The sequence below is a fragment of the Bombus flavifrons genome, chromosome 7 (genome assembly GCF_040668555.2).
Source record: "Bombus flavifrons isolate JBK064 chromosome 7, iyBomFlav1_principal, whole genome shotgun sequence".
Lineage (NCBI taxonomy): Eukaryota > Metazoa > Arthropoda > Insecta > Hymenoptera > Apidae > Bombus > Bombus flavifrons.
In genome coordinates, this window is record NC_138448.1 from 8,900,678 (window position 1) to 8,923,922 (window position 23,245).

Genomic DNA, 23,245 nt, shown 5'->3' on the forward strand with positions numbered 1-23,245 from the left:
CGTATACGCGTTGTTAAATTGATATGGATTCGTCTATACAAGGTAAGTGTCCTTCCTTTGTGTGCAAGAAGGATGGTGTTCGAATACAAATTATAAAATACACGATAAACGATATAAAACGCGGTTTAATAATTTATCAGTGCGTGCACTGTCGCTCACAAGTAGGTGGAAACTTTGATCGATTTGTATCAACGATATATAAATGCTACAAAACAGAAATTATACGAATTAGTGAGAAATTAATGATTAAAAGTAAAGCTTCCTAAAGATATTGCATATACCGTATGAAATATAAATTGTTTCGCGATTTGTCGAAGCGTTAACCGGTATTTAATAACACGATGGTATATTTACTCATTTGGAAGAAACATTTCTATTTCATATAAACGCTTATGAGTTGCACGTGACTCGCGAGTTCTAAATCAAATGAGCGTTTTCACGACGATGGTTTCAAACATATGACAAAAATTCACATATTAAATTACATATATTACAAATATAATATTTTCCTGTAGTCAGTGCGTGTTAAAACGAAATTTATATTATCATAAAGTGTCCATTTATCCTATGAATCAAATTGTATTTATCCTTCGCTGCGCTGAAACTATTGTAAGTTTCAGTGCGTATCTGATAAAGTGCCATCCCGAAAACTTTATTAATCTTCATTACCTTTAACCACTGAATTATCACGAGAACATTGTAATTGATCGAAATTCAATTGATCTTCGAGTGAACTCGATTTAAAGCAAAAAGCTAGACTGACGTTCCCGACGTTCCTGTTCGCCGAACTGTACTATCCTCGCATGATTAACTTAAGCGTGGTTGGTGGCACGAACTTTAGCACGGTGACTCTAAGACCCACTGCAACAAGTTTCCATTTGCTTTAATCACCTTACGCGGGCACGTTCACTCGCTAATACTCCGTAAACTTTCCCCCGTATATTTTGGCTGGTTATATTAAGGTCGACGATTATTTCTCCACAGGGGAAACTCTTTGGCGGGGTCGAACGAGACTCTATTATATTAGTTGGTTTTACATTTCTAATATAATCGTAACAGTTTACATAGTTTGTGCAATAACTGCGACTAGGGTTACTCTCCTCTTTATTGATATTTATACACATAAAATATATGAGAATGTGGAAATGGAATATGTGAAATAGTCGTTTTCACAGAAATGTTGCACGAGTCAAAGTTACTTTCTCGAGACTTGTTGTGCCAATTATCAGACTATTGAACTTACATACTACAATTCTTTTTAAATGATTGCTCGTTCACGTATTAGAAAAAAAAAAGGAAAAAATAATATTTAAAGCAATATATTCCAATCTTTATTTTTATAGAATTATTGAAATAAAGTATACTATGGTAAGCTTTTTTAAATCAGCTTATGTTTCAAGCTACTTTTAGAAATATCTGTATAGATAAATCTCCAATATATGAAATATATTTATTTTTTATTGCGCCAAAAAGCTTTCAATCGTGTTAAAGGTTGATGTCCCTTGGGACATGCCATACTTTTCATCATATTATATTTACGTCATCGTAATAATTTTCATCTACCTATCAATTTAATAAAGTAAAACAGCTATTTAATTAAATATGTATATCGTATCTATATGAGACTTTCAGTTTGACGAGAACTGATTGATCTTTAAATAACGGCGAACGGGAACGTGAAAATTTATATGATGGAGTCAAATTTGGAGCCAATTCGCTGTTTTGGTGCAACAGTTTCGTTCGCGTTCATCGTTATCGTCATCGATTGTTGCACAGCCATTCGTCGTGTCATTAATCAACGCCGCTCGAAATTGCATACGAAGCAAATGGTAATTGAAGGGTAATTTCAGCTTTCTGTATAAATCAAAGTCACAATAATCTACGGTAATTACTATCAATCGCCGGTGGTTTCGTAGTTTCATGCACAGCCGAGCACTCAACTGTCGCTTCCGTTACGTTTAACATTCAACCATATTTATACTCTCAAGTTTTTGTCCTAAACAACGTTATTGACCATTAAGTACATATTGACTTTTCCATTAGCTGATCATAATCTTGTATTACGATAATATAAATTAAATGCCTTTGTTTGGAAAATATTGGTTTAGTAATGTACACTTAAGTATTATGCACTATGCTTAATATGTGCATAATAATTTACGTACCTAAGATATGCTTAATTTACAACAAGAGGCATATAAGTAGAAAAATTTTGTTTTCATAGGTCGCGTCAAACATATACCATTTAATACTATATTATGTTGTTAAATGAAATATTCGCCATACTATAATTAGCATTTAAAAAATTCGTAACGTCTCAGGCAAAAATTTATATGAAATATTGTACAAACAAAAAAATAATTTTAGTTAATTTGTCAGAAGTAATTGTACCTATTTACACGTTAGTACCTGTTACAAATACAGAGTATGTATTCATACTATTAGCCTCCAATGTACCAAAGGATTGTTACAAGGATTTGAAAATAAATAAATAAATATATATAATACAAAGATACAATATGAAGAATCTCTTTAACATAATAACCAATGCTAATCAGGACTGAAATAATACCTTATCTTCTATTGCTACTTTGTCGCAAACAAATATGTCCATTTCATTCTATTTCTCCCTTAATATTTCCTTAAAATATGTATAAATTCAAGAAAATGAAACGCGATTAAAATGACCAATAGCAGTAGAATGAGATGCCCAAAATTCTAACGTGTTAATCTATTTATCATTTTGCACTACTTAGTATCCCATATGTCTGTCATATTTGTCCAATAATTCATCGTCCGTATGATTAAACCCACTATTACTTATCAAAGGAAGAACGAATAGGAAATTTATGTAAAAATAAACGAAGATTCGCGATTCCGCTTGATCAGCTTACCTACAGGATGTTTGTAAATCTCGGGCGATGCGAAGCAGTGTGTTTTGCAGTAATCGTGAGATGCGTGCTTGTGATATATGGCCAGGCAGTATCAATATTACCGGCGTGTTACGAGTTATACCAATTTTGTTGCGTCGAGTATCTGGCGAACATTGTACATTGCACATCGGGTAGCGTGTTGCGATAATCTTTCCTTTTGGAAGTACGTGCGCACGCACACTGATAGGAATGTGAATTTGTTCCCCGTTTTCTTCCGCGATTCCCCATCGAAAATTGATGGTGGTGCTTTCAAAAATTAAATCACTGAGACTACGAGATGATATAGGAGATACGTAAGATTTATCTTCCACCTTGTCAGTTGAAATTCATTGAATTTGTATTTCAGAGAAACGTAGACTTTTATCAGATCTGGGCATATTTGAAATTACACTATCATGCTTTATTCTTTGTAAGGTAATTACTTCAACCATTTGAAATAAAATAACTTGCTTCTTGAAGTTATTCTTCGTATATGTAATATCGTTTTAAACGTGCTGAGGTTTGGTTTAGTTTTAAAAAATTCGTGTAGTATATTAAATAAAAAAATATATATATGAAAATTAAACGGCCATTAACATTAAAAAGATTAATCTACAAAAAGATATAGCTAAATATATTGTACACTGATGATTTCAATCGAATTGATATAATAAAAATAAGTTACATATAAGCAGTATACAATTTCGTTCTTATATCCAGAGGATTTAATATTCTCTGACAGCAGCAGCATGCTTCTCGTAATTACAAAAATAAAAAAATTTTAAAAACAGCATCGTTTGAAAATTAAGCCGTTAACCATAAATAAAATGTTAAAATGTTAACCATAAATGATGTAATCTACGAATGTGTTAAAGATATTTAAATAACGATATAAATATAAATAACTATTTATTATGTTATTTCGCACAATTAGGCGCGTTATTGCAGTTACGTTGCTGTTTTACGCGAGCAATTATATCTAGATATAAGTAGCAACGCTCGAGCGGACAACGAAAAAAAAAAAAAAAAAAAGGAACGATAAAAGTCAGCGCTGGTATGAAAATTAAGTTCATTATAATAGCGGCTCGCATTTTGTCTAGCGTAAAAAAACCGTTCTATCGAGTTATTCTAGCGGCGCTTCTTGCATTAAGAAGAGATCGCGAGGGGCGGTGAAAGTAAGGATTTTTTCAGGTAGAAAATTAAAGCGAGAGCTTAGGAGAAGCCCTGGAAATAAAACACTAATTCGTTGGATCGATGCGTTCTCTAGAGTTCGTGAACTGGAGAGACCGAGAGAACACGAAGGGTAGCATTCAAGGGGAGAGATGTACGCGGGGGTGGTACACGTCCGACTAACTTCAAAATATTAGTGGCAGAGATGCGCCAGGGATTATGCACCCCTCCCCCAATTAAAACTCGGGAAATAATAGAAAGATAACTTATGGAAGAATTATTCGCGTTCTGTTTCCTTCGTTCGACTACTGAAATTGTGCGTGTGCAATAACGCGCGCTACAAGAATTCGATCAATTATAATTTTCCTACTTGTCTCTTTAAAAGATGTTACTTCTCATAGAAAAGAATAGCAAAGGAGAAAGTTTCGGTTTAAAAAATTCTATTGTCACTCGTATACCAGGTATGTAAATATGAAACCGGAATTTTTGTATAGAAAATACACGTTTATTGTATGAAAATGATTAAAAATATTTTATTCGAAGTATTGCCCATCGCTAGCTATACATTTTTCCCACCTGTCTGGCAATTGGTGGATGCCACGCCAAAAAAACTGTCGCTCTTTTGAGGCAAACCAGTCATCGAGCCATTTTCGTACATTTTCGTAAGAAGTGAAGTGCTGGTCAAAAAGTGCGTGTCCCATCGATGCAAATAAATAGTAATCGGATGGAGCCAAGTCTGGTGAGTAAGCCGCGTGCGAAAATATTTCCCAACTGAACGCTTCAATCGTTTCCTTGACCGGTTTTGCTGTATGTGATGGTGCATTATCATGAAGCAAAATTGCTTTGTGTTGCCTTTTTTGATATTCTGGTCGTTTTTCACGCAAAGCTTGATTCAAATCGATCATTTGTTGTCGCTAGCGCTCAGTATTAACGGTTTCGCCAGGTTTTAACAGCTCGGAGATCTTTCTCGGTGGTCTTCCACGTTCTTCGTTCCTCACGTCAAAATTGCCACTTCTGAATTTTTTAAACCACTCAAAGCACTGTGACTTACCAAGAGCATGCTCACCGTAAGTTTCGACAAGCATTCGATGCGATTCTGCAGCAGTTTTCTTCAAATGGTAACAGAAAATCAATGCTGTCCGCAAATCGTAGTTTCCAGGCACAAAATTTGACATGTTCAACGCTATTACAAACTATGCTGTTGTATGAAACTTGTATTGTTCTGAGTCGAAAATGTTTGTGAGATGTCAACAAAGACTTTTGGCATCAATGATGCAGTTTAGTGATAACTACATTATCAGCTAGGACCATCTATAGGCAAATTCCGGTTTCATATTTACATACCTGGTAGTTATAACAAATTTATCATTTCAGCTTCTTGAAATCACGATGATAAAATAACGATACAGATATACCATATGAATTAGTAATAAATATTACATTTTACACGCAGCTTTCACTATTGATTTCACCAATGGACCAGTTTAAGGAATTCGATCAGAGAGACACGTGGAAGAAACGAAGGAATTCGTGAGCCTGAAGACAGCGTTTAGCCACTGACCCCGAGATCAAAAGGGTGACTTTTTAGCGGACGGAATCTTAAAGTCAACTTAAAAGGGTGGAACCCACACAAAGTGTCGTAAGAATTATCGAACTCGAGGTTCAAGAACGCGGAAAATTTGGCTTCTCGCTAAGCGACTGCGATTTCATCTTGGTTTTCAACCCCTGGGACTTTCTCTTTCGTTCTCTATTCTTCGTGCCATGGCCTCTGCTTCCCTTACTTTCTATCCAACCGTGCTGCTTTACCCCCTTAGCCGTTCAACCCCTTTGACAGACACTCTTCTAAGAAGTTCTTGCGTTTGTAAACGGAAAGACGACCAGCACGTGGCATCTATACGTATACCTGCGTCTTTTACCTACCCTCTTGGTATATACACGATTTTTACCCCCTCGTACAAGACTCCCTTCCCTTTCGTTTCTCTCTCAATCACCTCTTAATGCACACTCCTGTCATGTTTACTTCAATCCCTAATGCTCGCCAGTCCTTTCGAGAATCGAACGAACAAATTCTTTCCCCTTTCACATAACATATGACATTTATCGACCGTATACGCGTCACTTAATTCGTTGCATCATTGATATGATTTTTCGCGACACGAAGCGACGCGACGTTACACTGGCGATGCTTACGCGTCACTCTCGCTGGGTAATACGTTCGCAGAAAGTGCTCGTCAGTCTTTATTTATCTCACTCGTTTGCGTATATTGTCGTCAATGAGCAGGTACATGTATATTACATAAACGAGATCATGTACTGCGAGATTTGAGATGGGTATATCATATATACTAATTTACATTGCATCTTAACAAATAATTTTCTTCGTTAACTGAAGGTAAAAAGATTTTGTGTAGGTATTACCTATATTTTAACATAATTTGTATGTGATAGTAAAATACACGAACTATTGGTATACCTCATATTTTCTACTTGGGAATTGTAAAGGTCGCTTTGAAAATGACTACTCTGGGTAAATTGTAGATCGTAGCCAGCAACTTTTACATTTTTGGAACTTCCTCTCGCGATTAGAAGGGTATGTTTAGAAATCGATTTTAGATCAATTTCTGTATATTCTTTCATTTTTCTAATTACTTGAAACTTATAAAATCGTGCTTTATTAAACAAATTTTTGTAATGATATTCTTTGTATTTTTTTATTGGTATTATCAACAACAATAAAACTACGACGTTTCAAATGATTTTTACGAATCACGTATTTTCTACAATAATTCTTAAATCTTTGTTCTAGAACTAACACTATTGAAAATTTGTTCTGTACTTGTAACAATAGGCGATAATAGAAAACTATTATCGCAATATTCGAAAATTTTAAAATAATAGAATATCCAAGAATATTCCATATAAAAATTCGCTTCGATTGATAACTTTTAGTAATTATTAATGAATATTCCGTAAGAGTATCTTCAGGTCAGAAACTTTGCGTAAAGCTCTTCCGATAATATCCCGATTGATAATGTCAGTGGCGACTTGTTACTTTTACCTATTTTAAAAGTTTCGTTAAATATCGTACCGATTACTTTTGGAATATTCGCCGGAAGCTTATGCGCTCTGAAAAAACTCAACACTACAAACTCCGAGCCATATCTACATTCTACAAAATCGCGTAACATTGCCGGCAAAAAATATTGAAAGTTATTTACAAAGATCACCATTACTCTTCGTACATTCGATACCAACAGGTTCATATCTTTTCGACTGGTTCACGTCATGGCAGCTCCTAATTTAGTACAGGTACGAATCTCGCGATTCTTGGGAGCTGACGTGCACAAAAAAAAAAAGAAAAAAAAAGGAAACGTAAACCAATCAATAACGTCAAAGATAACTCCCATACGGGCGAAACGGCACATAGGGGAAAAAGAACAGATAGAATTATTGGGAGGGAGGGAGGGAGAGAGAGAGAGAGAGAGAGAGAGAGAGAGAGAGTCTCCAGATAGAGCACATAAAATCATGCCCTGTGTCAGGAAGGATTTTCCTGGTGGTAGTCGCAAGGGATAACCAGAGAAGTGAGCAGGTTATGGTCCGAAGATCCCTATCGGTTTCTAGCTTCTTCGAGGATGGGTTAAGAGTGGAAGAGTTTCACACGGAGGAAGGGAACGAAGACGAAGAAGTTGAAGAAGGAAAGTGGTAGGTAGAAATTGCGAGGAAAAGCTGGATGGGGATAACGTGGAGAATCGGCGAATGCCTGCGGCTGAGCACTCACTTATAGCTTTCCCGAGCCCCTGGGTGTCGTATCTTTGTCAGTGGTGTCTCCGACACTACGTCACGCTAGTTTATGGCGTCTAAAGTCCCGAAAAAGGCTACTACGGTTCCCCTCGATTCGCGATTAAAGTATTGCTGGCCAGTACCGCGATGCGACGTATTCTCTGCCAAATTGTTAATATATCACATCGTTATCGGACCACTTTGCGCTTCCACTAACGATTTTCTAAATGCCAAGTACTGAAATGTATTAGTCTGGCGAAACTTACGTTCTCCGATGCACAGGCAAATATTTTTCCTTATAATTTAGTCGCGAAAATATACTCGTTGTATTTAATACTTCATTATATTTAATTAAATATATTTGACACGTACGGAACTCTGTCAATCGTATCTCAATCACCTGTCTCAAGTGCAGTACGAAAAGAGCACAACGTGACTTTATCAAACACCAAATTCACTCAACTTGCTACAAAAAGGAGACCCTTACAAAGAAATTCTAACTTTTTCAAAGGATATATTGTCTTTAATTATAATTTAATAATTTATTTATAATTTATTGTCTTTAATTATACTGTCTGTAATTATTATTACCATAGATAAGTGTTCACGTAGATCTCTAGTACGTATCACGTACTGCACATCTGTGGTTTAGATAACTTAACAAGCTTGTAATTAATAAAAAAAAGTATTATTTTAGAAAATGCAAAAGATCATTTCCATCGAAAACAAATATACTCGTAGTTTAGTTGTGTGATTAATAATTTATTGTTAGTAAAAAGTTCCATAATTTACATAATTTTATTTAATCCTTCGATCCATCAGCGGATATCGGATCATTCGTGATACGTGCAACTTCTTTTTGTTTCGAACGTACTCGAGATGTTTTGTAATACAAATCTCGCTACCCTCTCTTTCTCGTCATTAGCGATAAGAAAACTCGCACGATCTCGGAAACAAAGGCCAAATGTACACTTGGCAGTCAGAGCTCGACATAGCAGCGACCAGGCAAGGCAAATTTCAAGAAATGCAAAAAGATAGTTTCTTTTTGTAGTAATTATAACATTTACGTACATAATAGTTTCCTATATACAGTAAAAAAATTACGGCTTCTCAAACGTTTCAAAATAATCTCACTGTTGGGTTACACTTGATCCTGTAACCGACGTGCGTGGGAGTACCACGACGTCCATCGTTCGAGGATTAAACAGCTTACTCATTATTAAGAACTTCTACAAGTTGTTCCACATAGTATCCTATTATAACGAGGGTGAGTTACTGGAAGTTGTAAACACGATATAAACGACGTAAGGAAACACGGAGATTCTTGAACATAATTAGCAACTGCTCAATTAACTAAATTTTCCATGCAACACTTAGCTGCATAATGGAATGAACAAAGCTCTGAGGAAATGTGGTGCTGTTGTTTCTAAAATCCACGTACTGGACATAGAAATCTACAAACTCGGGGTGTAGCCTTTTGCAACAGTATGAACAGTTTAATCGCGTAAGCTCGCTTGATGTCTCGTGATGAGCGACGAAATTGCTGGCACCAGGTGAGCATTGTTAACTCCTCCTCACGCGTCCGACACTCTAAATCCATCGAAATCCTGCCTAAGGTTTAGGGATTGTCCGTTCATCTTGTTCTGCTTCTCAGCTTCCCGGATTTCGTTTTCTATTTCCTCGCATCGCGTCGTGTCGTATTCTTTAATCCAACGTTCGGTATCTAACCGTGATTGCAAGTGTTTCCTTCGTGTCAATGAATTCGCACGTAGGTAACGATGCATTTCGTTGATTGCTTTTGGGGAAAAATAAATGTTTCAAGAAGCACTTCCTTCTTTCTTCAGAAACTAGTTTCTTAGTTTCTAATGGTTATAAATGAACAGGAATGTTTAATTTTCTGTCATTTCGATTGCGTTCTCGTACACTTTACACGATGCCAATGGTTATTGTACGAACATGTTATATTTTTTATATTTTTATTGTAGAAATGGATACGCTTTAGCGACTAGTTATATAATAATGTTAGACAGAACTTGGTCATTAGTTTACCTATTTGTATATTTGATTATTTGATTATTGAATAATAAAGTAATTAAATTCGGTTTATACCGAAGTTGTAAATATATGACGATTAAAAACTGAAGGCAAATTGTATACAGTAAATATTTTTACAGTTTTATAGGTCTATGTGAATTTTCCGCATTTCTATGCGACGAAAGAAAATTTCAAACGAAATAGGTTGCAATTAATTTTACAATTGCATTGTTACTATTATACTATCCTACTTTTGTAAGTAGTTTTCCTATGTTTTGATACAGAACTCCTTAAATAACAAAACTCCACGACGTTCCACATTTACGGAGGTTATTATTAAGGGATAAAATTGTTCCAGGTTTATCAATATTAAGCACGAATATGTTCGAGCGGCGGTGTATGTAAAAAAATATTTATCGCTTTGGAAAAACTAGAAATTTGTATAAACGTTCTCCACTAAATAATTGTACACTGATGAAACATAAATTTCCAACTAGAGCGTATAAAATACAATAAAATAAAATTCACTTGGATGAAAAATAGTTAAAAATGCAATTCGATCGATCCTTTAATCCCCCTATTTTCCTCTCGGTTAGAGTAAATCACTGAATGTTCCAAAGCTTTGCGTCTTTAAATCTTCCTATCCGATACTTTTGAACACCATTCGAATGGATTTTAATCCGGAAAAATTACATTTGACGACCGCGCGTCGAAAACATTTCTGTAAACCGTATTACAATATCAAAGCAACAATTGATCATCAATGGACAGGCGGGGAGATTTCAATTGAAAGCGGCTCGTTGTCTCGTTACAGAAAAATTTCGCTCGACTGTGCGGCGTCTATTTTTTAGCGGTCGTTAACTCCATTTGCCCCTGTAGCAGGGTGCTCGAAAGTTCGTCTCTGATGTCCGTCAGAGAAATGCGTACGTATAATACGCGCCGAGAGAAGAAGAGCGATGGCAACGGCGTAGAAAGCAAATGGCTAAGGAGAGGAAACGAGAGGGACAATGTCGCATTATTAAAGCGCCGCGCCACGCTCCTTTCGTTTCGGCTCGCAATTAATTGAAGCTGCTGTCGGGACCACGTGAAATAATTACGGAACACGCGGGAGACTCCGAGTAGAACGTCGCGTCGTCCGTTCTTGCCTGATGAAGAAGAGAAGTTAGGCCCTCACTCTGTTGCCTATGCTGCAGTAATCCTCGTTACAATGAAACAACGTTGACAATGAAACCTCTTGACCTTAAGTTGCAATTTGGTTCATATAGCGACGAAAATGTTTTCATTTCTGTTCCTTTGTTTTAAGAAATTACCTTAAGAGATGCTCGATGTATTATTTAATGTTTGCGGCAATTGGAAATTTTCTGTCTTATATAGTGTTTAATATGAATGAAGCAATAAATGTAGATCTGGTACGTTTAATTTTCATTTATGTAAAATGCATTTGAATACGTATGGTATCTTTGTTCGTGACATTTTATTTTCGTACATATTTATGAATTTTTTTTTTAGACATTTTTATTTTTTTATACGTTATAATTTACACGCCGATGTTATTTGTGATTAAAAACTATGCGGTAATTAATACAGATTGTATATATTTGTCAGAAATTTTTGAACTGTTAATGCTACCTTTACAGTCGCATCATTCCTCACATTTTTGTTTAAATCAAATATTATTAAATATTATGCACTTTTGCAGGAAAAAATTGGATGAAGTTTCTATGAAATAGAGCAAAATTGTGTTAGACATATCGCTTGTCACTAGACTCTGGATGTTTCTGAAAAATTATAGAATTTTAATTATGGAATTATGGAAAATTTCAATGTAGAAATATGTATAAAGTATTCACAATAAACTATTCATAATGATATTTAAAGGAAGAAATGAATACGAAGAAAATAGAAAAGATAAAATCTAGAAAAGAGAAAATTTGAATCTAGACAATCTGTCTAGATTTCGGTTCTTTATTTGTTCGCAAAAATAATTGTATTATAGTTTAATTTATATTCGAAGATGTAGGTTCCAAATTCCCTGATGAAATAAATATTATTAAATTAATAAATACGCGATAGACATTTTAATATGAAATCAACGAATTTTTTAATTTAATTAATCGAATTTATTTCAAAAGAATTTTTTCTCAAGATAATTCGAAAGATAGCAAAAAATTGTTTAAACGAATAAATTAGAAATGAATTTTAAAACATTGTTAATTCACGTTGAATAACGATGTAACAGAATTCATGATGAAATTACATTTACTCACTTCCGTGTCCCATACTGTTGACAATCCCATAAAGGCAACACATCAAAGACTAAACTTTGTTTTATGGTGTATTATGTAAAGTAGCTTGGTTTTGCTGAAATGAAATGGAGCTTCGTAACTTTATTATATTATATCATCGTTGAAAGTTAATTAAAACGTGTAGAAAAGTTCACGAATACGCATGTGAATGTTCAGTTAGTCTTCTAAAGGATTAATTATATCATATGAAAGCAAAATTATGAAAATTAGTTCATACAAGCAGCGTAAATATCTCTGAATATTTTAATAATTTTCTCTCTAAACATTTCGAATAATTTTATTGCACAATTTTCATACAATCTATTATTATTACATCGACGTTACGTTTTCTACGTAATTTAATTACATTAGCATAAAACATAATCGCTTCATAATTTTAGAAATAAGCCTCAAACGACATTTTTGTACACGCACTTTTTTCATCGTTTTGATGTCTGGTCTCGACCTATAAATATCCCTCACATATTTTGTGACACCCTATGTATATGTATATACATCGCATTATACGACCACCCGTAATAACTCTTTATTCATTGATTTTATAAAACAAAATATCTCAAATGAAATTTATTGTATTTGAATAGATTTAGCGGATAAATGTACTTTGATTTTTTTCCTTTTATACATCCTAAAACATCAATTTAATCAATTGTAGATAATTTAAAAAGAGCGTTAAGAGATAATATTTATTACAAAACAAGAGCCTAATATACTAATGTACTTTCAACGTAACATTATATGTAGAATGAATGGGAAGGTTAACGTGTCAAGCAAGAAAGCCTTAGCGAAAGTAATTAAAATAATTGTGTTTTTGCGGCGATATTTCTCGTAACTAGCTTCTAATCGGAAATAAAAAAGAGGAAAATGACACGAAGAAGAAGAAGAAGAAGCACAAGAAGAAAGAAGTTGTTGCTGTAACAATTTTAAATCATAAAGTCTACAGCGTAGGATTAATCGCATTATAATTGATATGCAATTCTTCATAGTAATACAACTATATCTATCAATGGACAGAAACCACGAGGTCATCTTTGTAGAAACGTTTCATCGATCACGTTTAGTCGTATAAATCTGACTTAGAAACTTCCCCTTGAACAGGACATCAGAGAAATATTTTTAAAACTACTTAGTGACTCAGAGTCTGTTCATCATCATCTTCCTCCTCTGCTCTGCTATCCTTCTTTTAGAGATTCTCATTCACAACGATGTCCGTTAACGTTCTTCAAAACTTCGGACTTTCAGAATAATCAAACGGCGGTATTGCACGGAAAAATTATACCGCGGGAAAATTTTCGCTTCGCGGTATGCATAATCGCGATACGAAGCCGCAAGCGACGAAATTCACTGCAATTCTTCCGGTTGTTCAGATTAAACTTATCAGGCCCGGATTTATAATGCCGAAAATCCACTTAACGTTGCATTTCGACAAAATATCGCGTATAATTATTTCGCCTAAAATTCACAGCTTTCGAATTCGTATTCCAGTAATGTGGAATGTTATAACCTGCACGTACACCTGCAACTTCGGTTGCGTCACGCTTTCTAGCCGAAGGACAATAGAACTGGGAAAGCAGAGAATCACTTTATTTCCCATTCTATCGTACTGTCATGGAGAAAATATTGTCAGAGGTAAAAAGTTATTTACGAAGATACCGATGGAATATCAAGTTTCGTGTACGATATCAAATCAAAAGTAGATTTTCAGTTTTTCGATAAAAGGACGCGAAGGGAAAATAACTCAGGTAAAGAACATAGATTTACTTCTTAAAATATTCGAAATATTTATAGGAACGTTTGGACGGCAGGACTAATAGATATAAATATTCTTTCGTTTACTTCTATCGGCTGGAAGTGACTATAGGACAAAATGCTATCGATAAATCGGCTCGCGAATAGGACGAAACTTTCGCAAACGTTCGACGAAACAAACAGATGGGGGGATAAAATGGAGGAGTTTAAGCACCCCTACGCGGACGGTCCTTTCCTTTCGTATTCTTTTCTCTGGAGACTATGAAATGCAGACTGTTTACAGACAATCTGTTAAAAAGTTTTACATGCAAACAGGGGCATCCGAGAGTGCTTTCGTCTGCCAGTTGTGTAAGAACGAAACTCTTGCTGTAGGCAAAGAACATTCTTCTCAAGACTTCTCGCCATTATGGAAATAACGATTATGCAATAATACGTACGCGTTTCGATAAACTTTTCCTCTTGATACTTCCACCGTAGGGATACTATCTCAGACGTCATTAAAAGACTGCGAATGCGATACTGGAAAATATTTATATTATTTCATATCATATGTAAAACATCGCGAGTATATCACAACGATGACTGAGTTTCCGAAGCTTGCTTTTCTGCATGCATTACAGTAGAATTGCAAGAAAATTGATAATATTGACGACCGGATAATTATTCACTGAACATTGTACATAGAGTGATAACTGCAAAAGATATGGAAAAGATTGTCGTCGGATAATATCGAACTTAGATGAAGCGAGTATTGTATTATTGAAATTAGGCATAAAAATTTCTGTCATAACTTGTAAAGCATCAAATTGTTTTTACAGTGGCTACAAAAAGTATTTGCACATAACCTTAGTTTGCAAAGAAGCATTTCCTTATCTGGTTTCACGTTTCATTTTCTTTGTAGTCATATGAAAGTACCATGAAATAGTAGGAAATTTGATATTTGGGCTTTCATAATTAATTAGTATGTAAATACGATAATATACAATGGTAAATATAAATGAGAAATATTTTTTGTAGTCACAATATATAATGTAAAGTTTAACAATTTTAATTGCAAGACATCAATCAATGATCTCGACTATTTGATAGCAGTTTGATCGTAGATAATTCTACGGGTTTCTCTTAAATACACTTTATTTTCAGAAATTTATATAGTTAATAAATTTGAGTAAATAAACTATGACAAGATTTGATCGATATAATTTCGCCAATTTTATCCCAGAAATTATTTTTGTTTACATATTTCCTGATACGAAAGCCCATATTTTTCAGATTTATTACTAATTTAATTGATAAATTAAATATACAAGCAACTAAAGCAACGAACACGTAATTAATATAATTAGTTAAATATCAAGTTTCTTGTGGTTTCAAAACTATTTGTTAATTGTATAATATGCAGAGAGAATACACTCGTACGATATTTAAGTAACTTACAATAGATGACTTATATAGTATATCTTTTGCCTCATATTAAGATTATCTAATAGTAACATAGTGCTGATATATACCCCTATACTTTGATACGTAAATTATAGTATAAATTAGTTAATCATATTTTCATTTGTTTAATTTCAATCTTCGTACACACATCTCTTATGGTCTCGATTCAATTTTCAGTTTTTCTTATAGCGTAATATCTTTTATTACATAAAGTAGCAGATATTCATTTCCACTTTCAGTTATAAATAACCACAATCTCGCAATAAGCATTTACAAACTTCATACTTTTCTATTAAGCATCTGTGAACTTCTCTTCAGCAGAACTTCATAATTTTTAGAGGTAGGTACCGGTGTCTCGTAAATTTTTCGCCCTTTTCAATTTTATCGTCGATTCTTCTTTTTTCAGTTCTTAAGTAAAGACCTCATACTCTTCAAAAACTTTTATATTCGCGAGATGAATTGTGGAACATTCTTTTCGTCTTGGAACGGAAACGTACAAAGAAAAGGCTCTAACCGTGCTCGTGAATGAAGATGAGTAACGTACATTGCTCAAAACTTGTAACCATTACAAGAAGCCATCCCACGTAAAAGATGGAACGAGAGATTATGTGTCTCCTCTTTGCCTCCAGCCTTGATACGTCCCTGGACGAGCACGCTGCTGTCCTTGGAACTTCCTTTGGTCCCGGGAGAGGAAAGCTTCCGAGGGAAATCCGGACTTCCCATCCGCGACTACAGACGACCCAACTTCTTCGTGGCTTGTGATGTTTTTAAGCTTATACTTTATGAAAGAACATCTACCATCCACGCGAAAAAGAAAACGTTAAACAAAGTTAATACTACTTTCTTGTTGCGGGAGGTAACGTATAATAATCAAATCTTAGAGTAGCCACATTTCAAGTTGAATTTGACGAACTTTTAAATCGTTTTATCTGGGATTGTATGAACTGTTGAATCGTTTAATATGCGAACGTTAATGACTTGTAACTGATAACTTCAAATGTTTATAAAAATTTGACACCGTTTTAAAAGATACAAATATAGACTTATCATCTATAAGATTTCAAGTTGCTTTTAAGAGAGTTCATCTAAACTATTTCACGTAATATGAAGATATTTGTGTAATTTTTGCGTTGTCATTAATCGGTCTTATTTTTTATATTTTGCATTGCAGTGAACATTTTTGTGGTGTGTTTAAAATAAGATGTGAATATTGAAATAATTTTATGGCTGCTTACTGATGTACGTATATACTTTGCGAATTCAAATACTGACAATAACAAGAGCTTTAATCATTCTGGTTGTTGAATAGAGAAAGCATAAAAGATGACTCAAACTTTGCTCCAATTATAATTATAATTCTTTGATAAATAATAGAACTTAGAAGTAGTTATTGTGATACGATCTGATTATGTTTGCCCAAGGTTTGTGACAGTGGGCTTGTGGTCGAGGTGACACAACTGGTCGCCGAACGTAGCCACGGTCACGGGATGAACGTTTTTACTTAATAGTAGAAGTACCAATATTGAGGGACACACGCTGTATTAACAAACAAGCCCCGGGGCAGGAGCAATGACGGCTTCACGCGGGTTTGCCTAGTAACGGCGCCTGGAATTTTGTTGATAACCCCGGTCAATACGCAATTGACAAATGTGGTCGTGCCAGTCTTTTATTCTTATGATCACTTTGGAGAGTTTACACACAACGTCTGGTCAGTCAGTCCGAAAGATACCGTGCGTCACAGCTAACGTCACTTTGAGTTTCAAAACATATTCAATTGTACAAAGAATTATCCCGTTGGCCGTGGATTTGTTTGAAGCTAAGAACATTGTCTTTACTTTAAGAGTGTTTAATAAACACGTTAAATTGTTAAACCCTATTAAATCAACACTTGTACACATAATTGTAAATATAAACCTCATTGAACAACTGCGATAACTTGATCTAATGAAGATACGCAACGCGCCCCTAAAACTAGCGCCAACCCGACAAACCCGACATATATTTATATTAATTCTCATATCAAAACATATTAATCGTCAACGAACTTTATATGTGTAAAATATATCGACATTCTTATCATTTTTAGAGATAAGCTGTATACTTTTTGATAATATACGTATATACATGTGTTACAATTGAACTAAAATATTCTTTCAAGCATAGTCGATTATCTTTGTTCACATTACGCACACATAAATATATAATCCAAAATTATTGGCTTTTAACTTCTTCCTAACTATTTAGATAAATTCTTTGTTTCTAAGTAACCTCCTTCGAGAAGTCTAATGAACGGAAGCTTTGATTTGTCAGTTTTCAGTCGTCGATTTAACGTAAATGCAGGAAATCAGAAAGACGATCAATGGGGGAAACGAATTGGGTACTGCGTGACTAAGAACCGCAAACCCTATTTAGGGCTGGGAAGAACCTTTATGAGAGTGACACGCACGATTTCCTGCTGAGTTTCGTGTCACGTAAGTTGTGTAACAGGTGGCATAGAGTGACAGAAAGAAAGGCTGGCTTCTTAGAAAGGAAAAAAAACAACTCCCATTCACTTATATTAGAAAAGTTATCACCCCAGACATCGAAGGAAATTGAATCACTCAATGATGAAATGTCACCTACCAAGCACGATACGGCGTTGGGAAAGAAACTTTCTCATTTCCTGGATGTCTGTTTTTGAAATGATTGAACATGAATCGCTCGAGGAAGAAAGAATATTACTTTGTCGTATCTTTCTCTTGACACAATGAAAATGAATATTCATCAACTTGTAGTAATAATAAAATTGTGCTGCCATCGACGATAATTCTTCGGGAAGCACAGCAATGACTATTTCAATGTACCTAACTCAATAATCGATAGGGGTAGAAACGCATTAAATTTTACGAAGCACGAAACGTCGATTAGAGATGGTCGGAAGAAATGGGCGGGCAAAGTGAATGGAATAAAATTTTCATCGGACCGCCCTTGCAACTATGAAAATAGGCCTTCCGGGCATGTCTCTTTTTCTTTCCTCGGAATTTTCTCTTCGACGGGTGACACGAAAAAACTTCTTAAAACTTTTGTGTTCCGCCGCATCATGGGAGGCTACAGACTGGGCGGTCTGAAAAGTCAGAAGTTCGGGGCCACGAGGAAAAACAGAAACAGAAAAAGGACAACGGACAGCCGAGAGAGAAACAAGGATTATCAATCAGAATGACAGTGATATAGAAAAGAGCTAAGCCACATTAGTCTCCGCCCGGTGGATTCATTCGCGCTGCCAATCACGCCGCCACTTTGAAATCTCTGGGGAACCCTAGTAACCGTATCTTTCGCAATTTTCATTCGAGGACGACGGAATCGAAAATATTGTCTCAATGTACGTAACACGGGCCATCCTTGAACCGAACGTATACCAAAAATAGATAACTTTTCTTTAGTGGACAGATAGTTTCGTAAATGTGTAGTTATTTTAATCCTTTACGTTAGAACTTGAAACTTCCTTTTAAACAAAATTCATTCATATTACACGTATAGAAATATATTTCGAAATTGTTAGTTTTTTAATTTTTTCAAATTATTTAGATAAAATCTTTGTTCCTAAATAACCCCCACTTTTAAAACACAATAATAATAAAATATTGTTCCTAATTATTTAATAGAAGATTAAAATTTTCAATATTTGACAAACATAAATTTTCGTTATCCGTCGTTTAATTTCCAGCAGCGAGTTCTGATGACATTATATTAGGTATCATCTACAATTATATGTATCATTATATATATCATCGCACATGTGCATGCGATTAATTAAGTTGGTGAATATTCATAATAATTCATAATAACAAATAACTGGGTGGCATATTATAAATTGTAGGTTTAACGTTACAACGATACACATACGCTACGAACATAATGAGATATACAATCGTGGCTATTTCAACGTGATGTCAAATGATAAATAAGAATATTTACATTACGCTCGTAGATTCGTTTTTGCAGACCGTGTTTGAACAAGGAATGACGTCAAATGAAATTAAACCATCTGCTGATATATCGTCGAAATATAACGTTCGCGTTATCGATCGGTGCAAGGCCGATGAAAAGGTCTAACGAAGGTGGGCTAATTAATTGCCAGCGATATCGGCGGGTATATTTCATCAAATCAAATTCACATAAATATATCTACTACCAGAAAAATGATGAACTACGAAAGAAACAATAAATTCGAGCAATTTTTTTTACACGTATTATATATCGAGGATTCCTGTTAATTTTATAATTATACATATGATCTAAACTTATATTCTAAATCTTTAAAATTGTATTACGATTTCACAGATTATTTAAAACACGAAATTTGTACGTTATATATTTAATGTTTCAATAATCTTGTTGTTTTTTTTACGAATAACGAAAAGCGTTATTATTCATGCACAAGAATGTATTTTTGTTGTTGTAAATTCAATAACAAAAACGAAGGAACGCCAACATGATGGGTTTTTTAATTTAATCAGCCATTGGAGAAATTCAGCGTTTTATACAGGGTGACCCAGATTCTGACGCCCAAGCATTGTTAGTAAATTTAAATAAGAAAAAAAAATGTTATATAAACATAGGTCGTTTAAACCTTTATTAAAAAAGTGACGACAAAAATATGAAATACGATGGGAACAGTAGCGGACTCACGGTTATTGCGACATAATGTAGGGATACATCAGCGATACTTACGTTAAGTCTGTCTATACAAAGGTAACTAATTCTCCATCTCAAAATGTCCACCGTTCTGACAATAGAGAATCGACAATAGCCGAAAATAGAATTTATTACCCAGCGAATTTCATTTCTATTTCATTCCATTTCAGTAAATGCATCATTTTGAGATGGAGACATTTTGTGTTGGAAAATTCGTTACCTTTGCATGGAGCGAACATAAATATCGCTGATGTGTTCTTATATTATATTGCAGTAATCGTGAGTCTGCCACTGTTCTCTTTGTATTTCATATTTTGTGCGTGTTACATGTACGATAATATTTGATAATTAATAAGTTCTTAATAACGAGGCATTTATAATGGTTCAATCATTAATTACGCTCAATTGTGTAAACTTGGAGCGAAATTTATCTTTGATGTCATCCAAAAAGGATTATTGCATCCTCGTCGGGACAAATTCTACAAAATTGTGGTTCGTTTGGATTGCCGTTACATTTGATTGCTTGATTGCCTTCGTTGCTGTGTATTTGTGAATGTATATTCTACGCAATATTCATGTTGAAATTGTTTTAACGAGCAATTACTTGTCAAATAACTAGAAACGATAGAATATTATTAATTGCTTTCACGATAAAATATCAAATAATTATGTTCTTTTGTTTTTCATTTTTATAGCGAGTATATGTATAAGTACATGTAGATATCGGATGTCTGAAAAATCATATTATCTATTCATTTGTTTAAAAATGGTATTGATAGGTATATTCACGTCTAAACATAATGTTTTATGACCATGATACACTCTATTGTAATATATTTATATTTATATCATCAACAAATGTAATAATGTTGAGAAAATTTGAAAAATGCACTTTTATTTCGAGTTATATTTATCACTTTCAATGGTGTTTCACCTATACACTTAAAAAATTTGAAGAATTTTGTATTGGAAATCCATTAAAAAATATATATTACATAGCTCAATTACACTGGACTGTAATGATTTTATTCTTTATAATCGCCATAGCCACAAACAACAGAATATTATAACATGATTAAATTGATTTGTAAAATTCAACAAGCAGTAATAAAAGTGAAGTTTGTAAATTTCTTCATTTTTGAATTATAAGCCAGATTAAACAAATTTTCTTAAACCGATAGAAAGTCTTCTATATATAATACATATATATATAATACATAGTAAATCATAAGAAATATTAGTGCTACATCTTCTAATAGGTAATTCAAATTTACAATCTTCTCGTTTCATAGAAAAAATGGCGATTTCAGCTTCTAATCATTATCATTAATTTTAATTGAATTTAAATATTACAAGATGTTTATGAACAGTGATGTATCTATCGATTATCATGAGAATTTACTAAACAGTGGGTACCTTACAATAAAATTTAAATATTTAATCGCAGTTACATTTCTCGTGTACTTAACTGAGCTCATACTCTGTAATTCGTATTTAAAAAGGAAGACTCTAAGAACTATAGGGAACTATTTAGAAAGCAAAAACTTTCAAAGACTGTCATGGGAACGTTCTCGGACAAGATACGAGGCAAGAAATCGCTTCTGATCTTGCATCCGCAAAAGTTGTTTGATGAACTTCATTTTGTAAAAGACACGGCTTTTAATGTTCCGCACGACATTCTCACAGCGAGATATTCGTCAGAGGTACAAAGTATCCGCACCGAAATAGTCTGTGAACTAAAAGCTATCGCAAAAGAGCGTCACTCGAGTCTACCTGGATACATGTTCATCGGTGAACATCGTTTTCAGAATACGCTGGCCGAGTTTCTTTGTGGGTCGCACTTTGGCAACGCACGAAAAGACAGACAGTGTTAATTTCTTTTTTTCTTCGACGGTGCAAACGCGAAAGCCTTCCTCTCTGTCTATCTTCCTTTTTCTATATTCGACGGTGTTCTATATTCAATCTTCTATATTTGCTCTCTTTTTCATTTTTTTCTATTTTCTTACTAGTGTAATAGTGAAATCGTGTCTATGTGCATTGTTTATACTCACTTTTCCATCTGGACTGCATACTTTAATACCCGCGAGCGACACTATCAGGAGAACGGGCGTGGACCGATCACTATACTGAAAAGAAACAAACGTTTTCATATAGAGATTGAAAAATATTGCAATTGAATTGCACACTACATGCTCACTTATTAGTACACCGCATCTCATAACGATAGGACCGCTCAAAAACTTGCAACTTTTACATATCCTGTTACACATGTTTATTTATCAACTTGGTAAGGAACGATTAATGCCATATTTGAAATCATATCGAGAAACAATCTTCTTGCTGTATTATATTCGCTAGAAAAATTACTTTTCTGTTTCATAACTTTGGAACTTGCAAATGAACTTTTAGAACATAAAACGAAATTATAACAATAGTTTTTATATGTTTAACTGTTCGGCTTTGTCGTGTTCTCTACAAGAATTGAATTTTAGGGTAATATAATTTAGTCTTATAATCATGAGACGCAATGTATTAAATATTCTTTAAGAATTCATAAACGTGTAAATTGAGAATTTATCACGTATTATTATATGTAGAAATAGACATATTTTGTTACAATCTAAAATAGTCGCTGTAATTATAAGTCACATATAATGTCACTTATTACATAATTACTTTCGTTTTACTAGTTTTCGTCATCAACGACGAAATTACTTTAATCTTCTTGTATACTATAGTGATATTATTTATAATTATATTCTGTCAAAGATATTGGTTGGTATCTTTTAAATAATTTAAGATGATTTATTTCTAGCTTCGAGCTGGATGGCTTCCGCATTTTGTTGCGAAAAATAATTGATCATCATTCGTTATTATTTATTTATATATTTTCGTTTATTGTTTATATTGCGTCTATAATGAATTTCGGATCTTTTAATCGTTACTTACAAACAATTCCAATTTTTCTCTTATATTGGCTAGTATATTATTTGCAAGATGCTGGCAAGAAACTTTCTTATCGTTAATCTTATAAAATTGAGACATTGTTTCCTTTACGAATATGTCAATTTCTCGTTACCTCTACGGAACACCTTACTGGAAGGGAATTTATATTATATATAAGTATTATAAGTTTGACCTTGTTTGGTATTGTTGGCAAGATTTATACAGAGTCTC

At 34.0% G+C, this 23,245-nt stretch overlaps 1 protein-coding gene across 4 annotated transcripts in view; it reads right to left on the bottom strand.

The window, feature by feature from the left end:
- Positions 1-23,245, bottom strand: part of LOC138181830 (EGFR adapter protein) — a 283,132-nt gene that overhangs the window by 106,972 nt on the left and 152,915 nt on the right. For 3 of the 4 annotated variants that reach the window (XM_069117124.1, XM_069117122.1, XM_069117127.1), the window contains one exon: positions 22,120-22,194. In XM_069117124.1, coding sequence (XP_068973225.1) covers positions 22,120-22,194 — 75 coding nt within the window. The remainder of the gene's footprint in view (positions 1-22,119; positions 22,195-23,245) is intronic. The other variant, XM_069117123.1, reaches the window with a different exon arrangement.